Here is a 24,576-nt window from a genome sequence, read left to right on the forward strand (position 1 = left end):
TTGTGTGGTTATAGCTTTTGTTTAACAGAAAGATTTCCATAGAAAAGAAATCATAAATATGAAAATCTGGCTTAAAGAAGAAAGAAGCCATAAAATTTTCACATCTTTATAGGATTCTTAAAGTTGATCATGTTTTTATCTAAAACTGTAATTCTTTTAGCGTAAATTTTATCACTACATGTTTTCAGTAAAGATTTTAAAACACCCATGTTTACTGAATGATTAAAAATATATATGCTATCTAGTTGCGACTGAAATGGTAATTCAAATGAAACAATTGAAAATACCGTCTTTCGTTGTGTAAAGTATGTGGGTTTTTACCCTGAGAATGATTTCTGGAAAGGGGGGTGTGTATTATGTATGGCTACACTGTTCTTTAGACTTTTTTCAGGTTGAATTCCAACCAAGAAACCAGATGGTCTGGAGGAAAATATTTTCGTAGCATAAATTTGATTGTTATTTGTTTTACATGTATATTTGTACCTTTTTGTATCTGATTTGTAATGTTATATGCAAATAAAAATCATTTAAATGCTTTAGTAGTTGTTTTTTGCATTTTCTTGTGTTCTCCGTTGCCGCCCGGAAGTTGCATTTGATCATATCCAAATGAGAGATGAAGGACTCTGTCAATGACCAAATTATTGTAGATGTTTCCCAAGTTTATTACTTACTTTGTATATGTGTTCTAACAAGGAATACAGAAGGTAAATGTATGAAAATTGAATTAAAACATGCCCGTTTGATGATAGCGACCGCCATTGTTTTTTTTACTTTCGTAGTATCAGGTGATCAAATCTCATGTGACTTTCTTAACGTTGTAAAGTTGAATAAAGTGATGATTTCAAACATCTTTTTACTTTGTAATATATTTTAAAAAACCTTCATAAAAATCATAATTGCAGACATGTCAATGCCATCTTAAACTGTATGGATTTGATTAGGGAACAAAATTAATCTGTCAATTGATAATTTTTGACAACAATTGATATTCATTAAGGGTGTCATAATCAGGATTTAACGATTCAATGAGTACCAACAAACAAAAAATAAAATTAGCAGAGATTAATATTTATATCAGCACTAATTTATCAACATAAATATTACAATTTATGTATTTATTGTGGAGTTAGGAATATTTGTAATGATTCCGTATTCCGTACAAGATTCACAGACTGTATTTGCATTTAAACAACTTCCCGATTTAACACGTCCTGTTGTTCTCAATCAAACGCATCCGTGGAAACAATAAAGAATCAAACATCGATAATTTTAAATTACTTATTCTGCAGCAATTTTTTCATTATCCTGTATTAAACCAGTACTGGAGTTCTATTTGTCTCTGAAAAACATCACTTTTCAATGGATGCATTTTACTGAGTTTCAAGTTTGGATTTTTCCAGAAAGTCCCTGCGTGTTAAGCACAAGAAGAAATTTTTTTCTCAAGTTTCAAGGGCGAAAAAGGGGGTGAATACTATGCATGAGTGCATTTTATACACACCAAAAGACGGTAACAATAATTTGACCATGCATGTACCTTACTGCAGTTTTCTCATTAACTTACATGAATCATCCCAGCATTTTACCCTGACTTCATAGTCATGACATTGGAAGCTGACTTGATCTCTATTGAAACAACGTAGTCCATTCTGGATGTCACATGTGACAGAATCTTGTGATGCTGAGGTAGAAGAACCATTGTCTCTGATTCTGCATTCAATATCAATAATACTTGGACACAATCCAAAATGTTTTTTAAGGTTTTCTATAGTTTCCATGTCACCACTTGTAGGTGCATTTGTGGGAGAAGTACTGCTAAGCCAGTCTGACCAAGCACATCTTACATAAGTTAGTTTGCTTGTGTTTGGGGCTTCTGTAGTCAGTGGAGTTGGGCTCTTTGTACCTATAAAGAAATTTAAGGAATTTTTATCAATTATGTATCATATTTAGATCATCGCTTCAAAAACAGTCATATTGTCCAGATAAGTCCTAGAAAATTCATTTTTGTCTAAATGTCAGTCAGCCGAAACAGATCCCAAATGTTTGCCACTTTCATATATAATTAAGGAAACAAATTATGTTTAGGCAATCCTTTCTTCTAGCCTTATTCCCTATGAAAGGCACACTTTTCTGGTTATAAAATGACATGAGGAGTATTTACTGTAAATACAATCCCTTATTAAGTACTCAGCATTAAAATTGTTATTCTTGTTGAAACGTAGAGATGAGCAACAACACGTTAAATTTTAACGATGCCTTATCATATTTTAACGACAGTGTTAGACCTAACAACAAGTTGAACAACTGGGTGACATATAAGTTATATAGTACTTGACAAGGATTGATCTTTTTGAAATTGTTTCTAATGTCAAACTGGTTTGCTTTTAAATAACTTCAGCAATAAATGTTATAAAAGTTTATTACAAAATATTGAAAAAGATTGAATTTAAAAGGTGTTTGAGCTTAAAATCAATAGAACCGTGTTGTTTACATATAAATGTACAAGTGTGCACATGCACACATAGTAACATTTCATTATGCAGCTATAAGATATTAAAATTAATACAAAAAAAATAATAAGTTATACCATTTATATATATGTCCTTCTCCATATTAACTTGAAGAAATAATGTGGATCACATTGATTTCAATTTCTCATTGGCAAGCAGGAGTATCAAACTAGAGGCTCTAAAGAGCCTGTGTCGCTCACCTTGGTCTATGTGCATATTAAACAAAGGACACAGATGGATTCATGACAAAATTGTGTTTTGGTGATGGTGATGTGTTTTGGTGATGGTGATGTGTTTTGATGATGGTGATGTGTTTGTAGATCTTACTTTACTGAACATTCTTGCTCCTTACTATTATCTCTATCTATAATGAACTTGGCCCGGTAGATACAGTGGAAAATACTTTGTAAAAATTTACAAAAATTTACAAAATTTATGAAAATTGTAAAAAATTGACTATAAAGGGCAATAACTCCTTAAGGGGTCAATTGACAATTTTGGTCATGTTGCCTTATTTGTAGATCTAACTTTGCTGTACATTATTGCTGTTTACAGTTTATCTCTATCTATAATAATATTCAAGATAATAACCAAAAGCTGCAAAATTTTCTTAAAATTACCAATTCAGGGGCAGCAATCCAACAATGTGTGGTCTGATTGGTCTGATAATTTCAGGGCAGATAGATCTTGACCTAATGAACAATTTTACCCCCATGTCAGATTTGCTCTAAATGCTTTAATTTCAGAGATATGAGCCAAAAACTGCTTTTTACCCTATGTACTATTTTTTAGCCATGTCGGCCATCTTGGTTCGCGGGCGGGGTCATCGGATACGTTTTTTAAACTAGATACCCTAATGATGATTGTGGACAGTTTGGTTAAATTTGTCTTAGTAGTTTCAGAGGAGAAGATTTTTGTAAAAAATGACAAAAATTTACGAAAAATGGTTAAAAATTGACTATAAAGGGCAATAACTCCTTAAGGGGTCAACTGACAATTTTGGTCAAGTTGACTTATTTGTAGATCTTATTTTGCTGAACATTATTGCTGTTTACAGTTTATCTCTATCTATAATAATATTCAAGATAATAACCAAAAACGGCAAAATTTCCTTAAAATTACCAATTCAGGGGCAGCAACCCAACAACAGGTTGTCCGATTCATCTGAAAATTTCAGGGCAGATAGATCTTGACCTAATAAACAATTTTATCCCATGTCAGATTTGCTCTAAATGCTTTGGTTTCAGAGATATAAGCCAAAATCTACATTTTACCCCTATGTTCTATTTTTAGCCATGGCGGCCAGACACATTTTTTAAACGAGTTACCCCAATGATGATTGTGGCCAAGTTTGGTCAAATTTGGCCCAGTAGTTTCAGAGGAGAAGATTTTTGTAAAAGTTTACGGACGACGGACGCAGGACGACGGACGCAAAGTGATGAGAAAAGCTCACTTGACCTTTCAGGTCAGGTGATCTAAAAAGTGGTTCCTAGAGGCAACACCATGGGGTGAGTTGTGTTCAAAGTTGCAAACACGTTGAATCTAAATCACCCCTTAGACCACTAGACAGAGACTTGGCAAACTTGCAACTTGAAAAAATACCTAAACTGAAACTGAGGTTGTGCATTTTTTGATAGTATAGATTTCTAAGTTTTCCCGAACACAAAGACACACAGGTATCTTTAATGTGATTTAGCAGCATTGTAACATCTGCAATAACACTCCACATAATCCTACCAAACTTGTGGACACTGCAGAAAGTGAAGTTATAGGTTAAAAGGAAGTAATTAAAGATGACTGGTGCCACCTAGTTTTTACATCCAAGATAATAAGGTAGAATTAAATTTGTTTTCTGCTGCCCTGTTAATTAGACTACAAAATTGAAATAGTGAGAAATGAGTGTTGGCTATTGATGGAGAAATAGTAAGAAATTTGGAGGAAACTTTCTGTGATGAGCAAAATTTTCTGTGGAAAATTAAGCAAGGGGTGTTTTTCATTCATACTACTGGTATTTCAAAAATTCCAAAACCATAGAGTACCCTTTATCTATCAAAAAAGCTGTGGTACCATATGTATTTTTCAGTTTTATTCACATCCAAAGGTGATGAAAATTCAGAATCTGACAGTTTTTTCAACAGATTCTTTATAGTGAAAATGCAGAACCCAAAAAGGCTACCATTATCGCCTATGTAAATAATTACTACATTTTAACCAGCACACCTATTTATTTTTTTTATGTCCAAGATTCTTATAGCTAAACATAAAAAATACAGGTAATACATGTCCTCCATGAAATAATAACTTATAACTTTTCAAATTAGGAAGATATGATTTTTCAATATTACATACCTTTATTATATGTTTCACTATAATAGGGATAAAAACCTAAGTAGTGTCTACACTAACCTGTTTCATTGGCACAATCACAATAATATCTGATCTTGTAATCAGAGCAAGGAATAGGGAAATTATCTGCATTGGTACACAAGAATCCATGCTCCTTATTGCAATATCCAACCTTCTCTCCACTACTGTAATATGGGATGTGATTTTCACTGTCCACTGCACATTCCACTTGAGTAACATTCCCTCCATAACAGAATCTCTTCAATTCTTCTGGGGTCATAAATTCATGATCAGAGACTCCAATGTCAGGTTTGTCTCTGTTTATCCATGGACTCCATTTACTCACTACACATCTCTGTTGGGGAGGTGTTGGTGTTGTTCCTAATGTTGGTTCCATTGTGGTAACAGTAAATCCTTGTTTTGGTGTTGGTTTTTCTATCAATTGATATGTAATTTAAAGTTGCTTTAAAGTGCACACATGTTTTGTCCTGCTCTTATTCAATAATATTTGCTTTTAATTCAAATATTATAAAGTTTCTTTGCATAAAATAACTTTGACAAGGACTAAATTTTCAAAACGTCTAATTTTCAACTTATAATCATTAACACTTTGAAATATTGTGTATTTTATCTTAATGCAGTAATTATCAGACATGCCAACTAGCCTGATTTATGGGGGATATCCCCCATGAGAGGTGTTGACCTGAATTTTGAAATTCTTTGTTTGATAAACTGAACACCTCAAAACAGGCATTCAAATGAAGTTTATTACAGGAAAATGCTAAATTTTGTAAGAAATATTTGCTTTTAACATTTTTGGTACAATCAAAAATATAAGTTTCAGAAAAAACATACCTGTAGTAATTGGAAATGAAGAATTTGTTGTCTTAGGTGTAGGAGTTGCTAAAATAATTTGATTGATATATCATATAATATAAAATATATTAGTATAAATAAAAGAAGATGTCAGGTATATATATATATATAATTTATTTATTGTGTACGTGTATCACTACTCGTAACGATCCAGGCTCTCGTGGGAAAAATCGTAGACTATTATTCAGACTATATATATAAATATAAGTGCCTATAAAATAGCAACACATAAAATACAAATCTATTTGAATGTGGATTTATCAGTACAAAGATTAATACAATTACACAAATGAAATTATAAATTGCCTAGCAATGGTATTTTAACACACTATTTAGTATGTAAATATTAAAATGTTTAAAATATTTACAATGCGATAAAAAATCAACGCGATATTTCGCTAGACAAATTAGCTTCATCAAGTGTACATCTATCCAGGTGAAATCGGATGCAGATAAGAAACTTTTGCAGCTCATTGTACAGTGAATTTTTGATGCTATAAATAAATTAAAAATTTGAATATATATATATATATACATAATTACTCTAAATATCAGCACAACAATGCTAAATCTGCAAATTTGGGGAAGCAAATTTTTATTCTTCCCTCACCGGGATTCGAACTCATGCTATTGGGATATCGAGACAACACCGCCTGCACTGTGTCCAGTGCTCTAGACCACTAGCCCACCTAGATTGAACTATAATTCAGCTTTCGGTGGCCTAGTGTTACCTTTACTCGTCAGTAGAATCTAGAGTTGTAACACAGTACATGATATACTAGGCATGAAGATGGAATTGATTGCAGATTAGCTAAATATCTATCGTAAAGGATCGTAAGAGACTGTGAGTCACAGAAATTATTATTGTGATAAGTACATCTAAACAAGTGACAACTCTATGACAGATCCATTCATTGGATCACCAGTGAAGGTGATACACGGCTGAAAACACATATTATATTCACAATTACTCTAAATATCAGCACAACAATGTTAAATCTGCAAATTTGCGGAAGCAAATTTTTGTTCTTCTATATATATATATATAAAAGACAGTTATTCAATGATTAAAAAGATAAAAAAAACACATACAAATTTACAGATACACTAATCGAAACAATCATATTAATATTACTTTTGAACTATATAAAATATCATTAAAATGTTCAAAAGGAAATTATATAACATTTGCTCCCTGAAACGGCCACAATTAAAACCTCTGAACTACAACTAGTTTTGGTAAATCTTGGAAATTTCTGGTGGAATATCTTTGAACCCATGACATTTTCAGCTAGCATACAAAACAGATACCTTCATGACAAGTCATTTTTTAACAGTACTAAGTAACATACAACATTCTTAAAGTAAGTTCAATAGAGAGCTACGCCATGAGCGCATGATACGTCCATCGCTTTTTCAAAGAATAAAGTTCCATAACTCCTCAATGTCATATCAGAAATTTATAAAAAATCTAAAGGGAAGTTATTTTAATAGATATAAACCAGTCACCAAAGCTTCATGAAAACTGCTCAAAGAACTTTTGAGTTATTGTCCGAAAACTGGACAATCCCCCTTTTTTAATGAATAAAACCCCATAACTCAGAAACGTAAAATCTAAAATTAAATAAAATGCTCCGCAGGGCGCAGCTTGATACGACCGCAGAGGTCGAACCCTGAACAGTTGGGGCAAGTATGGACACAACATTCAAGCTTGATACAGCTCTGAATTTGGATTGTGATTAAATATTTGAACAGCATAGGTTTCTGACACAGAATGAATGTGACCTCTTTAAGAACTTAAAAATTTTAAATTGGACATTCACCTTTTATGGTCCAATATCCAAAATCTAAATAAATGGTTAGATTCAGCATATCAAAGAACCCCATATATTCAATTTTTGTTGAAATCAAACAAAGTTTAATTTTAGACCCCGATTTGGACCAACTTGAAAACTGGGCCCATAATCAAAAATCTAATGTTTAGATTCAGCATATCAAAGAACCCTAAGAATTCAATTTTTGTTAAAATCAAACTAAGTTTAATTTTGGACCCTTTGGACCTTAATGTAGACCAATTTGAAAACGGAACCAAAAATTAAGAATCTAAATACACGGTTAGATTCGGCATATCAAAGAACCCCAATAATTCAATTTTTGATGAAATCAAACAAAGTTTAATTTTGGACCCTTTGGACCTCAATGTGGACCAATTTAAAAACGTGGCCCAAAATCCAAAAACTTAATACACGGTTAGATTCAGCATATTAAAGAACCCCAAGAATTCAAGAATAAAACCCCATTGAAATTGGTCAAGAAATAAGCAATTTAGACGAAGTATCTTCTTTTGCACAATACTGTGCAATTGAATATTTCTTGTTATTGCGCAATATTGTGCTATTGGATATTTCTTGCTATTGCGCAATACTGTGCAATTGAAGATTTCTTGCTATTGCGCAATACTGTGCAATTGAAGATTTCTTGCTATTGTGCAATACTGTGCAATTGAAAATTTCTTGCTATTGCACAATACTTATTATATAATAATTAACACATCTTGTTTGGTGTGTATCTCCTTCCATATCATTATTATTTGCTTTTAAATTTAAATCAGAAATAACCAACTTAAAATGGAAAATTTTAAAAGAAAAAAAAAAAATCCCCCCCCCCCCCCAAAATTTTTTGAACCCCCTTATGATTCATCACCCCCAAACTCAATCCCAGCCTTCCATTTGTGGTATGGTACCTTGCAGTACAATTTCAGAGAGATCCATACACTTGAACACAAGTTATTGTCTGGAAACTAGAAAAATGTGTTTTTTGGCCCCTTTTTGGCCCCAAATTCCTAAACGTTTAGGGCAATTACCCCCAAACTCAAACCCAGCTTTCCCTTTGTGATATGGAACCTTGTAGTACAATTTCAGAAAGATCCATACACTTACACACAAGTTATTGTCCTGAAACTAGAAAAATGCTTGTTTTTTGCCCCTTTTTGGCCCCTAATTCCTAAAATATTGAGGCAATTACCCACATCATCAATCCCAGCCTTCCCTTTGTGGTATGGTACCTTGCAGTACAATTTCAGAGAGATCCATACACTTGAACACAAGTTATTGTCTGGAAACTAGAAAAATGCTTATTTTTGGCCCCTTTTTGGCCCCCAATTCCTTATATATCGGGCAATTACCCCCCAACTCAATTTCAGCTTTCCCTTTGTGATATGGAACCTTGTAGAACAATTTCAGAAATATCCAAACACTTACACACAAGTTATTGTCATGAAACTAGAAAAATGCTTGTTTTTTGCCCCTTTTTTGGCCCCTATTTCCTAAAATTTTGAAGCAATTACCCCAAAATCAATTCCAGCCTTCCCTTTGTGGTATGGAACCTTGTGGTACAATGTCAGAGAGATCCATACACTTACACAGAAGTTATTGTCTGGAAATTACTAAAATGCTTATTTTTGGCCCCTTTTTGGCCCCTAATTCCTTTACTGTTGGTACCATAACCCCCAAAATCAACCCCAACCTTCCTTTTGTGGTATTGAACCTTGTGGTGAAATTTCATAGAGATCCATTCACTTAAACTAAAGTTAGAGTGCGAAAACCAATGTGTCTTCGGACGACGCCACACGACGACCATGACGCCAACGTCATACCAATATACGACCACACAAAAATTTTTTTGCGGTCGTATAAAAAAACAAAAGGGAGCTCACGTCAATAGATATAAACAATTCACCAAAGTTTCATGAAAACTGCTCAAAGCATTTTTGAGTTATTGTCCGAAAACTGGAAAATCCCTCGTTTTTAATGAATAAAACCCCATAACTCGGAAACATACAATCTAATATTTATAATAAAGTGCTGCGCCATGAGCACATGATACGCCCGTCGCCAACTGGACAGTTCTCAACAATTTTTCAACTAAAAAAATTCATCAACGCCACAATGTCATATCAGAAATTTATAAAAAAACAAAAGGGAGCTTATTTCAATAGGTATAAACAAGTCACCAAAGTTTCATGATAACTGCTAAAAGCGTTTTTGAGTTATTGTCCAAAATACTGGAACATCCCCCCTTTTTAATTAATAAAGTCCAATTACTTCAAAATGTAAAATCAGATATTTTCAAAAATCCAAAGGGAACTTATGTCAATATATTTAAACAATTCATCAAAGTTTCATGAAAATTGTATAAAGCATTTATGAGTTATAGTTCGAAAACTGGAAAAATCCTGCATTTTTTATGAATAAAATCCCATAACTCATAAACGAAAATCAAAAATTAATAGAAATCGAAAGGGAGCTTATTTCAATAGATATAAACAATTCACTAAAGTTTCATGATAATTGATGAAAGTGTTTTTGAGTTACTGTCTGACATGTTGACGAAAGGACGGACGGACGGACAACGGTATACCATAATACGTCCCGTAAACGGGCGTATAAAAAATCGAAAGGGAGCTCACATTAATAGATATAAACAATTCACCAAAGTTCCAAGAAAACTGCTCAAAGCATTTTTGAGATCGTCTGAAAACTGGAAAATCCCCCTTTTTTAATGAATAAAACCCCATAACTCGGAAACGTAAAATTTAAAATTTATAAAAATCAAAAGGGAGCTCACGTCAATAGATATAAACAATTCACTAAAGTTTCATGCAAATTGGTCGAAGAGTTTTTGAGTTATTGTCCGACATGTTGACGACGGATGGACAACGGTATACCATAATACGCCCCGTAAACAGGCGTATAATAAACGGGCGTATAAAAACTGTTCAGATATTTATTTTTTCGCAAACACTGTATATATATTTTTGGGTCATTTTGTGGCGATTTACATTTCAAAATAAAGATTACAGATTAAGAAATGATGTCTTACCAAGGCAAACTTCTTTGCATTCATATCTTACACGATAATCACTGCATGGGAATGGAGCATTCAAAGAAGCATCACAGTTTAATCCTTCATCCAATGTACATGTGACCATTTCTCCACTAGCAGAATAGTCTGTACCATCAAGTGTTGCACATTCAATTTTGCTGATTTTGCCAATAGCACAGAATTTGGTCATTTCTTTTGGATGCATAAATTCTGATTCTCCGACTGAATTTGGCTTATGATTGTTTATCCATTCAGACCAGAATGTTCTGTTTTCACATGGTCTTGGTGAGGCTGTTGGTGTGGTCTGCTGGTTCACACCTGGAGTTGGTGTTTGGAGATTGGTTGGTGCAACTGTAAACATAAAAGTACATGTCAGATGTAGGTGAACAAAATGATTTTTTTTAAAGCTTTTAATGTGTTCACATTTGTTAGGCTATATCAAATTTGAGTATAAAGTGCACTTTAATGGTTAATACAAAATAAATTCTCAGTGGTATCTGTTTTTCTTTTTTCAATGATATATAAAATCTTTTTCCAACATCCTGACACCTATTTTTGTAGCTTTGCTATGCAGTGTGGGTTTTGCTTATTGTTGAAGGTTGTACGGTGACCTATAGTTGCTAACTTTTACATCTGTTGGTCACTGGTTGGGGGATGTCTGATTGGCAATCATGCAATTCTTCTTATTTTTATATGCAGTTATGTCTGTAAGACCAAAAGGCTTTACTACGAAATGTTTGTTTGTATAATAAGAATTATTGTTTGGTCAATTAAGGAGCTGTCGGACTGGATCAAAGACCACTTGAACATGTGTACAAAATTAATTAAACAAATAACAGAATGGATGCATGGTTGTGTGTAGCAAGTGATTATTCTACTGATGAAGTAACAAAGAATGTATATTCTTAGCACAAAGGGGTCTAGGTGGCCGAGTAGTCTAAGTAGTCAAACCACTGTATCACTAGCCTGTCAACACAGTTATTTACACTGAGGTTTTGAGTTCGAATCCCGCACGAGGCAGGAGCGCTCGACTCCAATCTTAATTCACTATCTTAATTGACTAGGATTGTCAGTTTTCCTACTGAAGATTGGTTGTTCTCACCGGCCACTCCGGCTTCCTCTGCCAATAAAAACTGACTGTCACAAAATAGCACAACAGTGCTAAGAGTGGCGCTTAACTCCAATCAATCAATCAATCAATTAATCTTTGCATAAACATTACCATAAAATATTATATTGATAAGAAAAGCTTAGATGTTTGATTCAAAAGTTATCCAAGTCCATACAAATGCATTCCTATGATATTAGGCAGATCTTTCGTATCTAGGGAACAGTATAAATATATTTATTTAAGGTTAAATGAATATAAGCCATACTTATTAAAGTTATATGTTTCAAGTCATCTTTTTCAACCTGCTGCAATGTTAATACTAGGCACGATCATTCATCTTTTGATGGGGGCATGACTTTTTCCTGGGACAAACAGTTTTGTTTTCAACTTAATTGAAATAAACAATGTTTTTCAACATCATACAAGAACAAGATTTTTTTTAAACTGTTTTGTATTTTTGAACCAACAGCATAACCACATCTAGAACAAGGAAATTAATTTAAAGCATGTGGTCCAAATTTGCTCGCAGTGGAAATTTAGGAAGCAACAGCTTTAATACTATGGATTTAAATTGAAATAATTGTTATAATTTACACAACATTACTTTTTTCCAATATAAACATTCTAATGGTTTATTTTTATTGTATCTTATTTTGATTTTTTTAATTTATTCATTCATTTTTAATGTTTGTTTTTGATTCACAATATCTTTACAAAGACCAAATTGTGACTTCGAGATCAATATCAACAATAAAAGCGCTGTTCCTTTTCTTTTATCTGTTGTTAATTTAACTCAGTTATTTTGTGATATTAATGTCATCTGGTATGCTTTTAAATATGAAGAAAGGGGGGATTCAGTAATGGCTTTAAAGTCAATGAGGCATGAACAAACAACAAAAAATCAAAAATGGGCAACATACATTCTTCAACAATAGAATTGTTTTACATGAACGTAACTTTTGTAAGTAAAAGAACCAGATTCGACGAGTACTGCAGTTTGATTTATGACTAACTATCTTTGGTCAAAGAGACAAATAGAGGCTCTAAAGAGCCTGTGTTGCTCACCTTGGTCTATGTACATATTCAACAAAAGACACTCTCCAACATTATAGACTATAATAGAATTCATGACAAAAATCTCTGTTTTGCTGATCATTTAGTCTGTTTAGTTTCTCTCTATCTTCTAAAGTTTTTGCCCAAAACACAAAAGAGGGTAAAAAAAATCCTCATTTAAGGACAATCACTCCTATAAAGAGTGACAGTCTACTTACTATATCAGCAAAATCTTACTTGTTAATAGATCTTGACTTGCTGATCATTTTTGTGATTTAAAGTGTATAATTATCTATTATAATTTTTATCAATTTTCAGGTCTTGCAATAGTTACTGAAGACCCCTTATCATTATTTAAATTAGTTTTCAAGTTGTGACCATTTGAAACTGTTTTTTTTACAATTTTCCCTTAGACTTCTATTTTAGCCATGGCGGCCATGTTGGTTGGATGACAGGGTCATCCGATACATTTTTTTCAAACAAGATACCCTATTGAAAATTGTGGCTAAATTTAATTCTATTTGGCCCAGTAGATTAGGTAGAGAAGATTTTTGTAAAAGATTACAAAAATTTACGAAAAAATTGACTATAAAGGGCAATAACTCTTTAAGGGGTCATATTGACTTATTTGTGATCGTACTTTGCTGAACATTATTGCTGTTTATAGTTTATCTCTATCTATAATAATATTTAAGATAAAAACAAAAAACTGCAAAATTTTCTTAAAATTACCAATTCAGGGGCAGCAACGTTAACCCAACAACGGGTTTTCTGATGTGTCTGCAAATTTCAGTGCAGATAGATCTTGACCTGATGAACATTTTTACCCCATGTCAGATTTGCTCTAAATGCTTTAATTTCAGAGATATAAGCCATATTCTATTTTTAGCCATGGCGACCATCTTGGTTGATGACCAGGGTCATCGGATACATTTTTTGAACTAGATACCCTAAGGATGATTTAGGCCAAGTTTGGTTGTATTTGGCCCAGTAGCTTCAGAGGAGAAGATTTTTGTAAAAGTTAACCGACGACGACAGACGCCAAGTGATGAGAAAAGCTCACTTGGCCCTTTTGGGCCAGGTGAGCTAAAAAATTGGTAAAATTTGTCATTTAAGGGTAATAACTCCTATAAGGAATCGTCTGCCAGTTTTGAAGTATATGGACAATTGGTAGAGCTCATTATTCTGAACATTTCTGCCTTGTCAGATTTTCTCTATTTATAATGGTTTTCAAAATAGTAGACAAAAGTTGCATTTTACCCCTATGTTCTATTTTTAGCAATGGCGGCCATTTTGGTTGGCAGGCAGGGTCATCGGACACATTTTGTAAACTAGATACTCCAGTAATGATGGTGGCCAAGTATGGTTAAATTTGGCCCAGTAGTTTCAGAGGAGAAGATTTTTGTAAAAGAGAAAAGCTCACTTAGCCTATTGGCCCAGGTGAGCTAAAAAGGATCAAACACACTTGTAAGGGTTTCCCCTTTATATAAAAGCCTTATGCAAACAGAAAAGTCTTTTAGTTATTTACATACACCTACAGATATATACATAAATAGAGGCAATTAAGTTGTGAAGTACTTGAATATCCAAGGCAATCTGATCATATTAGTCTTCTATATGACTGAATGATTCAAATGGTGATCCATGCGAAAATATTCAGTCTCAAGGAAGAAAACTTTTTTTTTCATTGTCCAGAGCTCTTTTTACAAACAAATATTAAGCATTGAATAAATGGTAGGTTACTCTTAAATGATCCCTATGTGGGACTATTTTTTTCTAGTAAGATATTTTGTAAAATAATCCCATCAACTTAAAGTTTTGTATATGTAGTTTTCGATTATTTGATGATATTTGCTCTGAACATTTATGATTCTTTAAACTGAAACTGTTGGGTGTGCTGATATAAAGAATATTTAAAACAAATTCTTTTAAAATTTTGTGAAAAGAAAGTTTCATTTTATGTATTGAAATGTGTAACAAGTGATTATTTAAATCCCAACTGGAAGGCCTCTGACAGACTGTGTGAGCATGAAATTATTGTTATCGAAAGCTGATGAAAAAAAAGTTAAAGGTAAATGATTCAGTATTATTAATTAGATATGTATTGCCGTTGTCCACACTGTTACAGTTTTACCTCTCTATCTAGACACAGAAATATATGATGCAACAACTTTTCATTGATGTGATGTAAAACTAGAGGCTCTCAAGAGCCTGTGTCGCTCACCTGATTCTACATTGTTTTTAGAAATCATGTAAAAATAGATTAAAATCATAACAGATACTCTAATAATGAGTGAGGCCAAATTTGGTTTAATATTGGTCCTGTAATTTAATAAAAAATCCTGGTGGCCATCTTGAACAGTAAATCGGCAACAAAGTAGCAACACTTTATCAGCACCTCATAAGAAACATTTATGCCATGCTTGGTTTCATTCCATTCAGTGCACCTCTAGAAGAAGCATTTGTATGTATTTCCCATAGGGTCTTATGTTAAACTAAGTCCCCCGCTGGCGGCCATCTTGGATGATGGATCAGCTTCAAAGTAACAACACTTGGTCAGCACCTCATAAGGAACATTCATGTCATGTTTGGTTTCATTCTATTCAGTGGTTCTCTAAAAGAAGACATTTGTATGTATTTCCCATTGGGTCCTATGTTAAACTAAGTCCCCCGCTGGCGGCCATCTTGGATTATGGATTGGCTTCATAGTAACAACACTTGGTCAGCACCTCATAAGGAACATTCATGCCATGTTTGGTTTCATTCCATTCAGTGGTTCTCTAAAAGAAGACATTTGTATGTATTTCCCATAGGGTCCTATGTTAAATTACCCCCCCCCCCCCCCCATGTCGGCCATCTTGAATTATGGATCGGCTTCAAAGTAACAACACTCCGTCAGCACCTCATAAGGAACATTCATGTCATGTTTGGTTTCAATCCATTCAGTGGTTCTCTAAAAGAAGACATTTGTATGTATTTCCCATAGGGTCCTATATTAAACTAAGTCCCCCGCTGGCGGCCATCTTGAATGATGTATCAGCTTCAAAGTAACAACACTTGGTCAGCACCTCATAAGGCACATTCATGTCATGTTTGGTTTTATTCCATTCAGTGGTTCTCTAAAAGAAGACATTTGTATGTATTTCCCATAGGGTCCTATGTTAAACTAAGTCCCTCGCTGGCGGCCATCTTGGATTATGGATCAGCTTCATAGTAACAACACTTGGTCAGCACCTCATAAGGAACATTCATGCCATGTTTGGTTTCATTCCAATCAGTGGTTCTCTAAAAGAAGACATTTGTATGTATTTCCCATAGGGTCCTATGTTAAACTAAGTCCCCCGCTGGTGGTCATCTTGGATGATGGACCGGCTTCATAGTAACAACACTCCGTCAGCACCTCATAAGGAACATTCATGCCAAGTTTGGTTTCATTCCATTCAGTGGTTCTCTAAAAGAAGACATTTGTATGTATTTCCCATAGGGTCCTATGTTAAACTAAGTCCCCCGCTGGCGGCCATCTTGGATGATGGATCAGCTTCAAAGTAACAACACTTGGTCAGCACCTCATAAGAAACATTCATGTCATTTTTGGTTCTATTCCATTCAGTGGTTCTCTAAAAGAAGACATTTGTATGTATTTCCCATTGGGTCCTATGTTAAACTAAGACCCCCACTGGCGGCCATCTTGGATTATGGATCGGCTTCATAGTAACAACACTTGGTCAGCACCTCATTAGGAACATTCATGCCATGTTTGGTTTCATTCCATTCAGTGGTTCTCTAAAAGAAGACATTTGTATGTATTTCCCATAGGGTCCTATGTTAAATTATCCCCCCCAACCATGTCGGCCATCTTGAATTATGGATCGGCTTCAAAGTAACAACACTCCGTCAGCACCTCATAAGGAACATTCATGTCATGTTTGGTTGCAATCCATTCAGTGGTTCTCTAAAAGAAGACATTTGTATGTATTTCCCATAGGGTCCTATATTAAACTAAGTCCCCCGCTGGCGGCCATCTTGAATGATGTATCAGCTTCAAAGTAACAACACTTGGTCAGCACCTCATAAGGCACATTCATGTCATGTTTGGTTTCATTCCATTCAGTGGTTCTCTAAAAGAAGACATTTGTATGTATTTCCCATAGGGTCCTATGTTAAACTAAGTCCCTCGCTGGCGGCCATCTTGGATTATGGATCAGCTTCATAGTAACAACACTTGGTCAGCACCTCATAAGGAACATTCATGCCATGTTTGGTTTCATTCCAATCAGTGGTTCTCTTAAAGAAGACATTTGTATGTATTTCCCGTAGGGTCCTATGTTAAACTAAGTCCCCCGCTGGTGGTCATCTTGGATTATGGATCGGCTTCATAGTAACAACACTCGGTTAGCACCTCATAAGGAACATTCATGCCAAGTTTGGTTTCATTCCATTCAGTGGTTCTCTAAAAGAAGACATTTGTATGTATTTCCCATAGGGTCCTATGTTAAACTAAGTCCCCCGCTGGCGGCCATCTTGGATGATGGATCAGCTTTAAAGTAACAACACTTGGTCAGCACCTCATAAGGAACATTCATGTCATGTTTGGTTTCATTCCATTCAGTGGTTCTCTAAAAGAAGACATTTGTATGTATTTCCCATTGGGTCCTATGTTAAACTAAGTCCCCCGCTGGCGGCCATCTTGGATTATCGATCGGCTTCATAGTAACAACACTTGGTCAGCACCTCATAAGGAACATTCATGCCATGTTTGGTTTCATTCCATTCAGTGGTTCTCTAAAAGAAGACATTTGTATGTATTTCCCATAGGGTCCTATGTTAAATTATCCCCCCCCCCCCCATGTCGGCCATCTTGAATTATGGATCGGCTTCAAAGTAACAACACTCCGTCAGTACCTCATAAGGAACATTCATGTCATGTTTGGTTTCAATCCATTCAGTGGTTCTCTAAAAGAAGACATTTGTATGTATTTCCCATAGGGTCCTATGTTAAACTAAGTCCCCCGCTGTCGGCCATCTTGGATTATGGATCGGCTTCAAAGTAACAACACACGATCAGCACTTCATTAGGAACATTCATACCATGTTTGGTTTCATTCCATTTAGTGGTTCTCTAAAAGAAGACATTTGTATGTATTTCCCATAGGGTCCTATGTTAAACTAAATCCCCCGCTGGCAGCCATCTTGGATGATGGATCTGCTACAAAGTAACAACACTTGGTCAGCACCTCATAAGGAACATTCATGCCATGTTTGGTTTCATTCCATTAAGTGGTTCTCTAGAAGAAGTTCAAAATGTAAAAAGTTAACGACGACGACGGACGACGGACGCCAAGTGATGAGAAAAGCTCACTTGGCCCTTTGGGCCAGGTGAGCTAAAAACAAGAGGCTCTCAAGAGCATGAATCGCTCACCTGTAATTTTTTGCTTAAATCTTTCATCAATGATTATTTTTGCTTTTCAATATATATTAATGAGTGGCTTAAAAATGCCACTTAAATGTTCTTTGTATCTGTCATATTTTCTTCAAAAGCAAAAAAATGCATTTTACCCCTATGTTCCATTTAGCCATAGTGGCTTTGTTAATTGACGTACAAGGAAATAAAATACAAAATTTATACAAGATACTCTGAAACTCATTCAGCCCAATTTTGGCTGAAATTGATTCAGCAGTTTCAAAGGAGAAGGTTTTTTAAAGTAAGCAAACTAGATTAGATGAACAAATTGTGAAAAATTGTCTTTAAAGGACAATAACTCCTTAAGGGGTCAATTGACAATTTTGGTCATAAAACTTATTTGTAGATCTTACTTTGCTGAACATTTTTGCTGTTTACAGTTTATCTTTATATATAATAATATTCAAGATAATAACCGAAAACTGCAAAATTTCCTTAAAATCATCAATTCAGGGACAATAACCTAAAAATCAGACACCCGATTTGGCTGATAATTTCAGGGCAGGTAGACCTTGACCTAATGAATACTTTAACTTCTTATCTGATTTGCTCTAAATGCTTTAGTTTTTGAGATATAAGTCAAAAACTGCATTTTACCCTATGTTCTATTTTTAGCCATGGCGGCCATGTTTTCTGAGGAAACAGAAAATAAAACACTAACTATATTTTAGATAACCTAAGAATAATTCAGCTTAAATTTGGTTTAATTTGGTTCAGTAGTTTCAGAGGAGAAGTTTTTTTAAAGTTAAAAACATGATAAACAAATTGTGTAAAATTGTCCTTAAAGGGCAATAACTCCTTAAGGGGTCAATTGACAATTTTGGTCAAGATAATAACCAAATTTCCTTAAAATTACCAATTTAGTGGAAGCAACCCAACAATGGGTTGTTAGATTCATCTGAAAATTTAGGACTGACAGATCTTGACCTAATGAACATTTTTACCCCATAGTCAGATTTGCTCTAAATGCTTTTAGTTTTTGAGATATAAACCCAAAACTACATTTTACCCCTATGTTCTATTTTTAGCCAAGGCGGCCATGTTTTTTAAGGAACAGAAAAAAAAAACAAAAAGTTTATTCTAGATACCCTACGGATCATTCAGCTTAAGTTTGGTTGGAATTTGTTCAGTAGTTTCAGAGGAGAAGATTTTTTTAAAGTTAGAAAACATGATAAACAAATTGTATGAAATTGTCCTTAAAGGGCAATAACTCCTTAAGGGGTCAATTGACAATTTTGGTAATATAAAATTTATTTCTAGATCTTACTTTGCTGAACATTTTTGCTGTTCACAGTTTATCTTTATCTATAATAATATTCAAGATAATAACCAAAAACTGCAAAAATTCCTTATAATTACCAATTTAGTGGCAGCAACCCAACAATTGGTTGTTAGATTCATCTGAAAATTTCAGGGCTGATAGAACTTGACCTAATGAACATTTTTATCCATGTCAGATTTGCTCTAAATGCTTTGGTTTTTGAGATATAAACCCAAAACTGCATTTTACCCATATGTTCTATTTTTAGCCATGGCGGCCATGTTTTTAACGAAACAGAAAATAAAACACAAAATTTATTCTAGATACTCTAAGGATCATTCAGCTTAAGTTTGGTTGGAATTGATCCAGTGGTTTTAGAGGAGAAGATGTTTGAAAGTAAGTTTACACCAGACGGACGACGACAACGGACGCCTGGGACGACGAAGGACGCCAAGTGATGGCAAAAGCTCACAGTTCCTTCAGAACGGTGAGCTAAAAAAATTATATTAGGTGTAATTATGTTTTTATTGGTGGAGGTTGTGAATCGTATATTCCCTTTCATATGATAAAAAAGCCACTGAACGTGAAGCAACCAATAATCAATCAGTCATATGGTAAAATCTAATGAAGCATCTATAAAGTTTTTATTTAATGGAATTTTACTAGAATTTTAAGGCTTGTCTAATGTCTTTGTGTAATGAGCATCTACTACATTTCAAATAACTACAAGCAATACTGAGTAATAACTTTGAAGAAAAGTAAGACTTCTTATTAACAATTAAAAATTCTATAAGAAAGTCATTTCCCTAAATAATTATACATCTCGTTATTATCAAATTACTCAAGGATTGCCATAAATTATAATGTCAAGGTAGATATAACTTGAAGGGTGGTATAAAAAACACAGTAATAAAGGGACATTCAAAATCAAAAATCGAAACAGACAAACAACAGTTTAGGAAACACAACATAGAAAACTAAAGACTGAGCAACATGAACCCCATCAAAAACTGGGTTATATCAGGTGCTCCAGAAAGGCAAGCAAATCCTTGCACCACAAGTGGCACCCCTCATGTTGTTCATGTTAGTACAAACCCAGTGCAAGTTTAATTTTGTAGGTCACATTCAAGGAAATAAGGACAGGATTGTAGTAAAGACAACTGGAACATATCCGTCGTTATCTATGAAACAGATATACCATAAAGGTCAATCAACTCGTGTTGATGTCAGTAAAATTTTTGAGGGAATGATTCCAACTAAACTACTTGAAACTCTTGGTTTAATAGCTTCCTTTTCAGCAGCAACCCTCTATCAAGGAAATCATGATAGGAATTGCAAGCTCTCAAATATCATATCAACTTGGAAACATATACTCCATATGCAGGCACTGCTGGAATGTTGATACATAGAAATGGAAAGTTCCCAATTGGGAAGCTGAAAGCATCTCTTTTGTTGTAAAGTTTTGTTCTCAACCAACCTTCATTGTCAATTTCAAGATGTAAGTCAAGATATGAGGCAGACTTAACTGAATATATGGTATCCTTTATTTCAAGTTCGATGAGATTGATGCGTTCAACATAATCACTAAACTTTGAATTATCTAGTGAGAGGACATTATCTTTATAGCGGAAAGTGAAGTAAAAGGATAATGCTAGCTTCTTTTTATTCTTCCTAAGAAGCTCCTGTATTGAGTCAGCCTCATATCAATAAAGGAATAAGTCAGCAAGAAGAGAGGCACAGTTGGTTCCCATGGGAATGCTGCTTGTTTGTTGAAAAACAAGTCCTCCAAACGTTACAAATATGTTGTCAATCAAGAAATCAAGAATCTTGATAATGTTAGTTTCAGAGAATTTTTTGTTTGAATCAGAGTGATTTTTACAAAGTACAATTCATTCCTCCCTAAGACTAGATACTTGTATCTGCATTGGCCATTGTTTTTTTATGAAACAAAGCAGGACCAATTCTTTAAATTTGTCTTTTAGTTTGGAATGGGAAATACTTGTGTAAAGGAAAGAAAAGTCAAATGTTTTAATACTATTGCAAGATGAAAGATAATTAGATTGTATGTACTCTGACAGATCTTGGAATTTTTTAGTAACTACATAGTAAATATATGTCTCCTCACCTGTTGGGCACTCATCACAGAAAACTCTTATCTCATAATCGTTACACTGGTGGTCAGCCTGGGCATCATTTCTACACAACAGGCCTCCAACAGTAGTTAAATCGCACTGGACACCTGTCTCTCCAATCTTATCATGTGACATTTTAGAAGCCATATCTCGACATTCTATAGCTTTCATGTTTTTCTTGTCACAGGAATGTACCAGCTGGTTCAAGTTGTAGACAGTTTCATATTCTCCTACTTTGTCAGGTGTACCAGTGTTTACCCATGGTGTCCAGTACATACAGGATAGAGGACTAGGTGTCTGGTCAGGTCCTTGTGTTGTTCTTATATTTGACGGTAAGGGTGATTGACAACCAAGAAGGTTGAATCTTAATCCTACTAAATTATGCCACTCTAATGGATATACTCTGCAAAGAGAAAACATGGAATAGGTTGACAACGATTTTGATCTGTCAGACTGTCTTCCAAAGAGCTACATTGATAGAACTAGTAATTTCATTCTGTGCATATATTTATTCTCCCTGTTTCTGTTGTCTTTTATTCTTTTTCCTAATGATTTATTTTTAACAATTTAGAATGAATAAGTAATAAATATCAAGAATATTAGTTTCTGTAATATATAGGTCTGAATATATTTCTCTGTAAGAGTAATACATATTCATTCTATTTAATAAATATACACAGTAACTTCTTATAAAATTTGAGCATCAAGACAATTTTGGGCAACCCCTTTAAATATCTGCTATAATGTGCATTATATATACACTTAACTCTTAGTTCCATTTAAGCATTTAATGACAATAAAACACTATGTTTTACAGTATTAAAGGAACTTGTATCAAGGTTGCAGAAGCTGGTACTTTACTACTTACCTAACAAATCTTGCAACAACGTTTGGAAACAAATGCTGGACTGGTGTAAACTGGTCCTTGTTGCCAGTGAAAACCATTGGAGATTTATCTACAGGTGATTTAGGCACAGGAATGAAGTTTTCTCCATCTGTACTGTAATAAACTGCATACTTTGTCACCCAGTTAGGTTTTTCTGACAGGCCTTGAGTAATTATACCTGTTATTTCATAGGGAGCCAAAAGGTCTACTTGAATCCATTGTTTCTTGTTGCTCACACTAAAACAAAAATTGTTGAATTCTTTTAATATTTTGGATCTTACATTAATGAAACCATAAAAAAACTTTATCTAAAATATAAATAAATCTGAATACATAATAAATTCTACTTTTAATACTACTATAACAACAATAAACAATAAAATTTACTTTAAAGAATAAAATGTTTCTGCACTGTGAATATATAATTTTTAAGTGACAACCAATTTGACAATTTTATGTTTAATTTATGAAATCATTGTTGAATTTGAAAATTTTCTCAAACTAAATGCCACCATACTCGGAAAGTCACTAACATATATCAACAACTATTTCCTTATATGTTTTAGGAAAGAAAAATCAATAATTTGATACACATTGAAGACACACATAAGTTAACTTAAACTATAAGAAAACAAATAAAATTAAAATTGAAGCATTTTTATGAAAAGTTAATAATTCATAATGTATTAAGGACAACATCAAACTCACTATTTATAAACATGTAAAACAAAATAATACAGTAGAAAAATATATAACTTGTTCAAAATTTGAATTTAGAAAACTGATAACAAAATTTAGAATAAGCGACCACAATTTATTCATAAAAAAGGGCACATATCTTAAAATACCAAGAGATTGTCATTAAACTACATTTCATAACATGTGACACTACATAACAAAATGAAAACAAACAATATCAACAAGATCATTTATATACATTATGAAAGAAAATATTTCAAGAGTCCTGGCCTGTCCTCAGTTCTATAGAATGTTTTAACTAGAGGATCTCAATAGCCTGTGTCACTCACATGACTCTACTTTGGTTTTAGAAATCATGTAAAGATAGATAAAAATCATAACAGGTACCCAAATAATGATTGAGGCCTAATTTGGATTAATATTGGTCCCGTTATTTAATAAAATATCCTGGTGGCCATCTTGAACAGTAAATCGGCAACAAAGTAGCAACACTTGGTCAGCACCTCATAAGGAACATTCATGCCATGTTTGGTTTCATTCCATTCAGTGGTACTCTAAAAGAAGACATTTGTATGTATTTCCCATAGGGTCCTATGTTAAAAAAAAGTCCCCCGCTGTCGGCCATCTTGGATAATGGACCGACTGCAAAGTAACAACACTTGGTCAGCACCTCATTAGGAACATTCATGCCATGTTTGGTTTCATTCTATTCAGTGGTTCTCTAAAAGAAGACATTTGTATGTATTTCCCATAGGGTCCTATGTTAAACTAAGTCCCCCGCTGGCGGCCATCTTGGATGATTGATCGGCTGCAAAGAAACAACACTTGGTCAACACCTCATAAGGAACATTCATGCTTAGTTTGGTTCCATTCCATTCAGTGGTTCTCTAAAAGAAGACATTTTGTATGTATTTCCCGTAGGGTCCTATGTTAAACTAAGTCACCCACTGGCGGCCATCTTGGATGATGGATCGGCTGCAAAGTAACAACACTTGGTCAGCACCTTATAAGGAACATTCATGCCATGTTTGGTTTCATTCCATTCACTAGTTCTCTAAGAAAAGACATTTGTATGTATTTCCCGTAGGGTCCTATGTTAAACTAAGTCCCCCGCTGTCGGCCATCCAGGATGATTGACTGACTGCAAAGTTACAACACTTGGTCAGCACCTTATAAGGAACATTCATGCCATGTTTTGTTTCATTCCATTCAGTGGTTCTCTAAAAGAAGACATTTGTATGTATTTCCCATAGGGTCCTATGTTAAACTAATTCCCCCGCTGGCGGCCATCTTGGATGATGGACCGACTGCAAAGTAACAACACTTGGTTAACATCTCATAAGGAACATTAATGCCATGT

General features: G+C 34.1%; 1 protein-coding gene across 1 annotated transcript in view; it reads right to left on the minus strand.

Moving 5' to 3' along the window:
* The window catches only part of LOC127728961 (mucin-5AC-like), a 243,755-nt gene that overhangs the window by 104,176 nt on the left and 115,003 nt on the right, over positions 1-24,576 (minus strand). The window contains exons 34-39 of the mRNA XM_052236541.1: positions 22,500-22,754; positions 21,625-22,034; positions 10,611-10,964; positions 5,709-5,756; positions 4,914-5,288; positions 1,562-1,900 (exon numbers count right to left, since the gene is read on the minus strand). Of these exons, the coding sequence (XP_052092501.1) occupies positions 1,562-1,900; positions 4,914-5,288; positions 5,709-5,756; positions 10,611-10,964; positions 21,625-22,034; positions 22,500-22,754 (1,781 nt within the window). The remainder of the gene's footprint in view (positions 1-1,561; positions 1,901-4,913; positions 5,289-5,708; positions 5,757-10,610; positions 10,965-21,624; positions 22,035-22,499; positions 22,755-24,576) is intronic.

This window comes from Mytilus californianus, unplaced genomic scaffold (assembly GCF_021869535.1).
Source record: "Mytilus californianus isolate M0D057914Y unplaced genomic scaffold, xbMytCali1.0.p SCAF_2, whole genome shotgun sequence".
In the NCBI taxonomy this organism is placed as follows: domain Eukaryota; kingdom Metazoa; phylum Mollusca; class Bivalvia; order Mytilida; family Mytilidae; genus Mytilus; species Mytilus californianus.